The 11,124-nt window shown below is 28.8% G+C and overlaps 1 protein-coding gene across 1 annotated transcript in view; it reads left to right on the top strand.

Annotated features, from left to right (window-relative positions):
* The first annotated feature begins 3,413 nt into the window (after positions 1-3,413).
* Positions 3,414-11,124, top strand: part of LOC101236904 (dehydrodolichyl diphosphate synthase complex subunit nus1) — a 26,148-nt gene continuing 18,437 nt past the window's right edge. Inside the window, exon 1 of the mRNA XM_065792953.1 lies at positions 3,414-3,867. Coding sequence (XP_065649025.1) covers positions 3,516-3,867 — 352 coding nt within the window. The 5' untranslated portion in view covers positions 3,414-3,515. The remainder of the gene's footprint in view (positions 3,868-11,124) is intronic.

Genomic DNA, 11,124 nt, shown 5'->3' with positions numbered 1-11,124 from the left:
TTGAGTCACTTGACCAAGAATGTTGTTTTAGATTAAAAAAACTTAAAATAGAATTGTTTCTTAACAATTTTTGATTTCAAATTTTGAAAAGAACAAATAGTTTGTTAACCATTTTAGCAATAAAAAAATCATTAATTTAACTCTTTTGTGAACTCTGTTTATGCTTTAATAAATTAATTTTAATATAATCTAATATAGAATCTAAAATACTCAAACAAAACTAAATAGAAACATTTTAAATAAGTTGGAAACATTTAAAAAAAGTTAAAAGTAAGTAAAAAAAAACACTAAAAGGATCTGTCAAAACCAAAAAAACTCCAAAAAAACCAAAAAACCCCAAAAAAACAAAAAAACGCGTTTTTTTTGGGTGAAAAAAACACGATAGCAAAAAAACACGTTTTTCTGCATCTCTCTCTCTCTCTCTCTCTCTCTCTCTCTCTCTCTCTCTCTCTCTCTCTCTCTCTCTCTCTCTCTCTCTCTCTCTCTCTCATATATATATATATATATATATATATATATATATATATATATATATATATATATATATATATATATATATATATATACATATATATTATATATATATATATATGTATATATATATATATATATATATATATACATATATATATGTACATATATAAATATACGTGTATATGCATATATATTTAATAATATATTATTATATATTATCATAATTATTGTTATAATTATTAGGATTAATTAACAATAGTATAATGAAATAATACTACAGTTTAAAACTAAAAAATATTCAATTCAAATAGTTTCCGTTGTAATTAAGTTTAATTAAAAACTCTCGCAAATGTTAAAACTTGTAATCGGGAGATTTTTTTGCTATTGTTAACGCCGTGTTCGGTCACAACCGACTTGATGTTTTCTTATAAATAATTAGGAGAAAAAGTGAGAAAAAAATATTCCATGTTATAATATAATGTTTTTTAATTTCTACGATATTGTTAAATCATTAGCGGTACGTTAAAGCAAAAATAGGTGTAAATATATGCAGATATAAAAAAATATATTTTTCCTATTTTGTTTTTTAATTATGTAACTTGGTTTTTATCATTTTTATTAAAAACAATAAAAACCAAGTTAAAATATCAACTCGTTGGAACGATTTGATATTTTATTAGAATAGAAGAGCATTTTATTTGGTATAATAAAACAGCATATAAATTTTAAAACTTCTTATTTTTTATGAACTTTTAAAGGAAAAATATTAGGAATTTTTTTTTTTACATTATTGTGTAGAATTTCTTCGCTTTATCATACGGTATAAAACTACTTGGTTTTTAGTTAAAAAATTTTAATTTCTCGTTCCAGAAAAAGGTTATGAAGAAAATACTGAAATAAGGGATCGTCCAAAAATTACGCAATGGTAAATTTATTTTAAAAAAAGAAATAAAAGATCATAAGCTCTTTTACGCGGCGATTTTCATTTAACTTTATCATTTATTTTAATTTTGAACTTAATTTGAGGCTCTGCGAGGGAAACCTCTTTTTTTGGTTTGTTTTTATTAGTGAAATTTAGCGATGGACGATCCATTAAAGATATTTCATTTTTATAATGGAACACACTATTATAAAAATGAAATATCTTTTAACGCGGTAAATTTATTGTTACAAATAGGTGACTTATGAAGGAGTCGGAGTCGGAGGTCGGAGTCGGTCCATAATAAAGTTAAGGAGTTGGAGTCGGAACTGCAGTTTACCGACTCCACAGCCCTGCTTTTCCATCCGATATTAGCATAACTTAGATTTGGTAATTTAATTTAAATTTGGTTTGGTGAGATGACTAAGTTTGTATTCTCCTAGCCCCAGTCATCTTAACATTTGTTTTTTTATAAATAACGAGTTTTTACTTATTTTAATGGCATAAATTTCTTCCAAATATTTTTATAAATAACGAGTTTTTACTTATTTTAATGGCATAAATTTCTTCCAAGAGAAATTAATGTTTACAATTCACTTCTGTCTTTTAAAGATTCAATTGTGTCAATTAGAAAAAAAATCATTTTTCAAAGATTTTTCTGGGCTAGGGTTGTATTCATCTTCTTTTTCATAAAGAAATAGTCTTTTCTTCTTTCTCTACCACTTTTCCTTAAACAGTGACTCAATACCAGCAATTTCAATTACTATAGAAATTTAGTCACTTAATTCTTTTTCTCGAGAGGTCTCAACGACACAGCTTTTCAGCTGCTTAAAAGCCAAAAAATTGTCTAACGACCTTCCCTCAAAAACTTTGTTCACTAAGTTTATTTCAAACAGAAGGTCATGTCAGACTTTTAGGCTTACTAAAAATGAGATGGATCATCAGATTGTTCACTATGCTGTTCCAGAGCATCAATAACGCCATTGTATTGGTATCGAATTGCTGATACGGAATTTATCCTAGCTTCCCAGCTGGTATCGCAGACTTGCTTTTGGAGCAAGTGTTTTAACATGGTTACTAATAATGCACTATTGTTTGGTTGATGCTGAAAAAATTGTGTTGGTTTTTTGAATGATTTTAAATAGTAGACTTCACCAGTGGTTTAGCTCCGTCTGATTTAAGTTCAAGCTGTGGAAACCGTAGGGTGTAAATGAATATAATAAAAACTTTGTGTATGTTCACAACCTTAAATATCCATTAAAGTCACTGAGTGAAAATGTTGGACGCCCAAGATTTTAAATGATAAAAATAATTTTGAAGTTATGAACATGCATCTAAGTACAACTCGATGCGATGAGCGCTTTTCATTCATTGACTTTAATGAAGATTTTAGGCTGTGTACGCAAAGTCCATGGGTTCCGAGAAAAAGTCTATTTTTTACTTTTTAGCCCATATACAAATGTTGTTTTTAAAAAAAAATTTTAATATATTTTTCAGATTTCAGTTGGATACCACTGTACTATCAAGCAAACATCGGAAAGAAAAAAAATTAATGTCGACGAGGAGTGGCAAAAAAAATTTTTTTTTTGCGGCGACTGGGGCAGCTTGCATTGGTTGTTCCCTCCCTCCTCCTAAAGACAACCCTGCGTATCCTGGAAGAAAACAATAATAATAAAATGTCCTCATTTTTAAAAATATTTAAAGTAAATTTACTGTTGTTTTTGCATATTTTAAATTTAAAGTGCAAAACATGTCGAAATGTTACAAAGAAAAACTTGGTTGGTATGCTGCTGTTGTTTATACTTCATACTTTAAATTTAAAGTATATGAAACAGTTTTCAAACCATGTTTTAGAGCTTTTAAGCTTTAATTTTTTAAAAAACATGTTTTAAAAAACGTGTTTTAAAAAACCGTTGTAGAGATTTTTGTCAAAGTTGTTTTAACCGGTTCTTATATTTTACCCGGTATATGTATGAATTTGTTCGGTGTTGTACATTTTGTTATACCGAATGATAATAAATCCGAATTAACTTAATCCAACACGTTTGATTAAAATGATTATTATTCATCAATAATATAACTGTCACAAATGACACAACTTAAATGATCGTATAGTTAAAGAATGCAAAGTAAAGAGTTTGATGAATCCAATTCTCAAAAATTAATAAAATATGGCTCTAATATTGTTTTCAAATATGCATTAACTGGAATTCAAAACTTGTTCCACTTATGGGTGCTAGTTTATACGTTTCTTGCAGAACTTAAAAAGTTTTATTTATCATCTACAAGACGAATATCTGGTGGGCTGAGTTATGATTACTTGCAGTACGACATAAGCAATCTTACCAAGCTTCCTCGACACTTAAGTTTTGTTGTAAATGAAGATATTTATACAAATTCATGTGAAATTGCTAATTTATTGTGTTGGACTATTGCCATGGGAATTCCTTATATAACTTTATATGACAGGCATGGTAAACAAAATATTTTTTTGTTTTGTTTTTAGTTTAATTATTTTATTACAATAAATATGTACTTTCCTCAATAAAAGAGATAATTTGAAACAACATTAAATTTGTAAACTAACTAAATAGTAGAATGTTGTATATCATTAGAAAGGCCTTAGATCCATTATTTTAAAGGTAAAAAAATTATAAAAAATTGAATATTTATATAAAATTTTTTGATATTTGTTAAAGAAAAAGGGCTAATATAGGGTGGCCAGCCGACTGGAAATCAGGGAAAAGTCAGGGAAATTTTTTATAGTTAGGGAAATCAGGGAAGAGTCAGGGATTTTGAATTTTTTTTTCAAAAGTCAGGGAAAAAAATCTCTGTTATAGATATTTACCTGGAAATAATTTTTCCAGGTAAATATCTGTTATAGATATTTACCTGGAAAAAGTTAACATTGTATTAACTATGTTAATACAATGTTAACTTTTTCCAGGTAAATGTTATAGAAATAATAAAAGTGTCTAAAATAACTTACTTTGATAATGACTATTTTGAATGTCATCAATTATGGGGTTGGCTTAAGAGAGCTAATGATAAAGCAAAGGGTATGTGTAGTGTATGCGGAAAGACATTTTCTTTAAGTAATATGGGTATGATGGCAGTCAAGAAAAAAGTGCAAAACATTTTTAAAATATATCTTTAAAAAGCCAACCAACAGTATTTGATTATTTTACTAACAAGTCACAGAAAAATACAACAGTACCACCTTTCTCTTTATTTATGGCTCAAAATGATGTAACATGTTCTGAAATACTTTGAGCACTATATCTTACACAGCAGCATTTCTTTTACAGATCATGTTCAAAAATAGGACAACTGTTTCGATCTATTCCTGACAGTTTTATAGCTAAAAAAATGACCATTGGGAAAACTAAAGTAGCCTATAACATCATACATGGTCTTGCCCCATATTTCCACGATCTTGTTTTAAAGGCGGTGATTAGCCTTACGTACATAGTTGTATGTTTTGATGAGTCTTTAAACGAAATTGTTCAAAAAAGTCAAATGGATATTTGCATTCATTATTGGGATGTTATTTGCAACCATGTGACTACAAGATTCATCAGTGTTTTCATCAGTGTTTCTTGATTTCTACAGATGAACCAAATGTGAATTGGAAGTTTTTTGATATTCTCAATGATGAATTTGGTAAACAGTTTGAAACATCTATTCATGAAATTGGATCATGTGGCCTACATGTTGTACATGGTGCATGGAATGTTAATGCAGTACTCAGAAGTTTTTATAAACTTTTTCATGATAGTCCTGCTCGTAAAGCAGATTATTAAACAATTTGTGGAAGTGATAAGTTTCCTCTGAAATTTTGTTCAGCAAGATGGATTGAAAATGTATCTGTGTGTCAAAGAGCTTTAGATATTTATGATATTGTGAAATTGTATGTCACGCAATCTAAACTACCGATTAATTATACTGTAAACATTGTTACTGATGCTGTCAATAATCTTCTGATGCCTGCTAAAATTGTTTTTTTTTTCAATATTTGGTTTCAATTGTAGCTTCAGCTTTAAACCCCATTATCATAAGTTCTAATTTCAACTCAGGAAAAAACAGAATGACTGATTTACTCGCAATTCTTCAAGAATTTAAATGGATTAATGCTACAATAGCTGATAAGGTCAATAATCAGTATTAAGTTTTATGTTATCTTGTGAAAGGCATCCATAGATTAGAATTTATAAATTACAATGTTTATAAGGATAGGTTGAATGTTTATTTTAACCCCTTTTATAAAGCCAGAATTTTATTAATTTATTTGAAGTATCCAAAGTTGTCTTTACTTTGTCACATGGTAATGCACAGGTTGAAAGTGGGTTTTCTATCAATTCAGAAGTTCTTGTTGAAAATTTGCATGAAAGATCTGTGGTTGCCCAAAGACAAGTTTTTGATAGAATTCACAGCACTGGTGGAGTTTGCAATTTAGACATAACGAAATCAATGGTCAAAAGTGTAAACATGTCCCATTCAAACTACAAAGATTCTTTAAAAAGAAAAAGAGAAAAAAAATCGCAAGAAAAACAAGACTGTATTGATAAAAAATTAGCTTTGCAGATAATTAAGGAATTAAATGCTAAAAAAACAAAGTTAAATCAAAATTATCAGGAAGATACATGTGAGATTGAATTAGAATTGAAAATGCTATCACGCAAAATGGAATGAACAGATTTACATTATTTTTGTTTAAAAAGATTTAAACTATTTTCTTAAATTTAAAGATAGTTTTTATTTTGAAGTATATAAGTTTTTTAAAGCCAAAAACAATTATATGAAACCATTTAAAACGTTTATTTTTTAATTAATAATAACTGAGATAAATATTTGTAAAGTTAGGTTATATCTTTGCTCTTTTGTCAATTTTCAAAAAAATTTATTAATTTGCTATCAAAATTTCCAAAAGAACGATAGGTAAACAGGACCAAATCTATTGGATATATATTGGCATATGCATATTTATTTTATACTATTGTTAGACTGCTGTTTGTTTTATTATTAAACTTTTTGTTGTTATTTTTATAAATTTTGAAGCTTAATCTGCTCTGGTATTTTAATTTATTTTCATTTTAAAATACTAGTAAAAAGCTTACTTCATCTCCTATTTATACTATAATCTCAAATATATAATATAGAAAAGTATATATACATATATAATATAGAAAAGTCTAAAGCCTAAATTATGATCCTGTAACTTATATAGTATAAGAATATAAAAAATATATATATAATATATCTTTTATATTATATGCAATATATAATATATCTTTTATATTATTTTTTTCTTCATAATATTTTTGATATTAAACTGGGAAGCATTTACAACTGAGTCAAGGGAAAAACATAATAAGTCAGGGAATTTAATTGTAAAAAGTGGCTGGCTACTCTGTAATAAAGAGAGGGAGGAAGTAAAAACTCAAGTTGTAACTTTTTCTAATATGTTTATAAAAAACAAAAACTTTTAATTAAAAAAAAAAACTCATAACTATATACAAAAAAGAAACCTATAACTACATACCAAATTATTACTTTATACAAAAAAACATTTATAACTGCATACAAAAACTTGATATAAAAGAATATATACAAACATACATACACCTACCAATAGATATATGAAGATACATCTATAAGATACAATATAAGTGCATCTGCTTACACATAGTATGTATATGTTTAGTGGTTGACATTACCACTGGAAGTTTGTATTTAAAATAAGGAAGGTCTTTACCTCTATTCTGTGGATCCTTTTACCTCCAATATATGGTATACTTTTTTTTTAATTAAGGGCAAGAGTACACCACCTTTTTTGATGTCATACCATAAAACCACTTAACAAGAAGTTTATATTTTATAAAAAGCAAAAATCAAATTTGCATTTCAAAATAATCAAAAAATTGAGACAAAGTATTACTCATAGTAATCTTGATTTACATTTAGAAAATGTTAAAACTTGATTTATATTTAGAAAATGTTAAAACACAATATAATGCTTTATAAAAATGAATCAAGTATTAAAAAATATGAAGTCAGTTTGGGGTCATCCATTAAGTATGTATGTAGTAAAACGACTGATTTAGGACCATCCTTTGTATGCAACTGTATGCTTTAAATGACACCCCTCTTAAGTACATGGTGCTGACAGCCAATATATTGTGGTTTCTGAAAGCTTTTGCTCAAGACTTCATGATCTGTATAGATCATGAAGTCTTGAGCAAAAGAAGCTTTACAATCCTGTGCTATTCTAATCCTAGTATTTACTATAGTCAGATTATCATGCAAATATTTGCCCAAGCATTGTATTCATCAATTAGCTGATCTAGTTCCTTGTGAATGACCACAGCAGACCCATTCTCGTGTTTAAGAATACCAAGTTTGATTTCAGTTGTCATATTTTTCACCAGAACTAATTGACACTCTTTCCCTTGCAATCTTTTACTACCAATCTGGAAACAATAAGGATTTTTGCTTTGAAGTCTTTGAACAATTTTGATTTTGATTTTCTGTCCTTCAGAGATTACTTGCTTCTAGACACCCGCCTGGTTTTAAACTGACACATTATGATCCTGTTCAGCAATGGTTACAAGAACATCATATGCTTTATGTGTAGAAATGTAATTTTTGATTACTAATTAACCCTCTGTTTTAGTGTTGGCTCTGGTATTTTAGTTGCCTTTAAGAAAAGATGATGTAGAGGAGGTTGGACTTGGATGAAGAAGCAGAGGTTTCAAAATCCAAAAATTCTGTTTGGAAAGGTTGCGAATGGACAGAGGCTTGAGGTTGAATTTTTGATAGTTGGATTTGTTTTCTTGGGTAGATTGATTGAAGAGGCTTGTTTGACCATCTAATAACCAATCTTTCCTCCACTCTTAACTTGTTTCTGGTAAAACTCTTTGACCACCGTGCTTGCAGTGAATTTATCAGATGGTTTCTTTTTGTTTTTGTCATAGATCAATCAGACTTTCGAGTTTCTTTCTAATGAGTGTGCTGGATAATAATGGAAAGAAGAGCAATTCTATATATGTAATCATAATATTGATTCAAACCAGTCTTGGTTTCTCGCTATTGAACAAAAAAGTGAAGTTTCCAAGAATTTGATGGGTTGTCTGCATCCATGTTAGATTGGTTAGCTTTACAACAGATGGAATCCTTGGATCCCTTTTCTGTCTAGGAGGGGGTAGATTCTTCACCCAAATGCACCTGTTTGACTCTTTACTATTGCTCGAATTTCTTTAAGACATTTTATTTTGGTTTAAAAGTGATTAAATGTCTTGCACTTTTTTTCTTCTCTGTAAGACTTGCAATTTTGCACTGAAAACGATATATTCAAAAATATTTTCTAATGTTTCAAAATATTCCAGAACATATATTATATATTGAAACACCTGAAATAGAAAATAAATAAAATATAACAATAATAAAATAATTATTCATATATATTATATATATATATAAAATAATTATATATGTATATATATATATATATATATATATATATATATATATATATATATATATATATATATATATATATATACAACCCTCGCAATTAGGAAAAATGAGGTCGGCATTATTTGCCGACCTCATTCTTTTAGAGGTTAACTATTGTGATTTTTGTTAACTATTGTGATTTAATTACATTAGATTTATATTATGATGTACGTTGAACCTTTTTAAACAATATTTACACATTTTTTATATGTTGTTTAAATTTTTTTCTATACAAAACAATTTTTATCTGTTTTTAAATAATTTTGTAGTAAAAAAGTTGTTTAAAAGTTCTAAATAACTAAATGAGGAAAAAGGAAACAAAAAGTCGAATAAAAAAAATCAATTATTTAATATCTTCAATAAGCATTACTCAATAAGTGAAATATCAAGAAAATGTGAGATAGCGCTTTGTGAGCAAGATGCCTCTGAACCAAATCTAAGACAAGTTAAAAAATGGCATTAGGTATTGAAAAGCCAGGCAAATGCAGTCGAAATTAGAAAATAACACCAAGGAGTGAGGGAAAACTAGTGAAAGTGAGGAAAGAAAATAGATTTGCTACATTCTCAGCAGTTACTAGCAAGTTGAATGAGATGGGACTAAATGTAGTAACAATCACTATTCAATAAAGGATTAGACATCAGAAGTAGAAGTCAATTCTCTCTTAACTATTTAATAAGTGCATGACAGAGTCCTGTTTTCCTGCCTGCTGGAAAATGGTATCTGTTGTTCCAATTTTCAAAAACTCAGGTGAACATTCTGACCCCTCCAATTTTCTTTGATAAACAAATTTCTCACATCCCATCTTGAGTCAAACAACTTACTGTCAGACAACCAATATGGTTTTCAATTCTCTTACACTGTAACTGACTTGCTAACTGCTGTGGCTGAAAGACTTTATTGTGCATTTGATGGAGGTGGAGAGGCTAGGGCTATTGCTCTCAACATATCGAGAGCAATAGCCCTATCTCGACTAAGGCTTTCAACAAAGTTTGGCATGGTGGTCTTCTCCATAAGCTTGTTTCATATGGTGTATCTGGGAAGGTTTTTGAGATTAACCGCTTTATTTAAGTCATCCTCAAAGGTCAACACTCTTCTTTATTTCCAGTAAGTTCTGGGGTACTTTAAGGTTCTATTTTTGGTCCTGTTTTGTTTCTTTTCTACATTAATGATCTTCTTGACATCTATACATCTAAAGTAGCTTTTTTTGCTGATGTCTTGACAAAAAGTCTTCTCTTTTTTATCACAGGAAACAAGGCAGCCAATCTTGAATCTAATTTCACTTCTGTAACAGAAAGGGGCTTTGTAAATTTAAACTCAAACAAAACTCAGTTATATACTGCATACAACTACATAGTACTGTTGACATTCTTATATTAATGAATGGCAGCCCTTTCACTGAGTCCTCTTCTTTACGTCTTCTTGGATTATTGTTTACTACTGACCTTTTATTGAAGCTATATATACAATTGGTTGCTAAATTAGCATCTGCTGATGTTGCTTCTATTTATTGTGCTCGCCATGTTCTCTCTCCTAATTTCGTTCTCTACCTCTACAAATCTCTTATTCGTCCCGGTGTGGGATACTGTTGTCATATTTGGGCTGGTTCTTCTAATGGTGCTCTTTCTCTTTTCGACAAGGTGCAAAAGTGCATTGTAAACATAGTTGGACCTGCTCTTGTAGCCAACCTCCAACCATTATCACATCGTCATAATGTTGCTTCTCTTTCTCTTTTTTACAAATACTATAATAGGCACTGCTCTAAAGAGCTAGTGTCTCTTGTGCCATCTACTAAAATTCATTCTCGTGTTACTCGTCATTCAATTAAGTCTCATCTTTTTTTTGTGACTGTACCTAAGTGTTTCAAAAACTCTTATTTGTCTAGTTTTTTTCCTTGAACATCAGCTCTTTGGAATTTGCTTGCTTTATCTTGCTTTCCTGATTCATATAATTTGCAATCCTTTAAGTCGTCTGTCAATCGTTATCTTGCTCTACAATCTTCATCTTTTCTCTTCCAGTAACTTCCAACTCTAAATAGTGGTTGCTTGCAGCCTTGTTGGAAGCGAAGATGTATATATATATGTATATATATATATATATATATATATATATATATATATATATATATATATATATATATATATATATATATATATATATATATATATATATATGGCCCACACTTCCCAAAAGTGGTTTACGCAAGTAATTTACGGCT

The sequence above is a fragment of the Hydra vulgaris genome, chromosome 03 (genome assembly GCF_038396675.1).
Source record: "Hydra vulgaris chromosome 03, alternate assembly HydraT2T_AEP".
Lineage (NCBI taxonomy): Eukaryota > Metazoa > Cnidaria > Hydrozoa > Anthoathecata > Hydridae > Hydra > Hydra vulgaris.
Note: the sequence above shows the minus strand (reverse complement) of the source record. Positions and strands in the feature narration are given on the sequence as shown.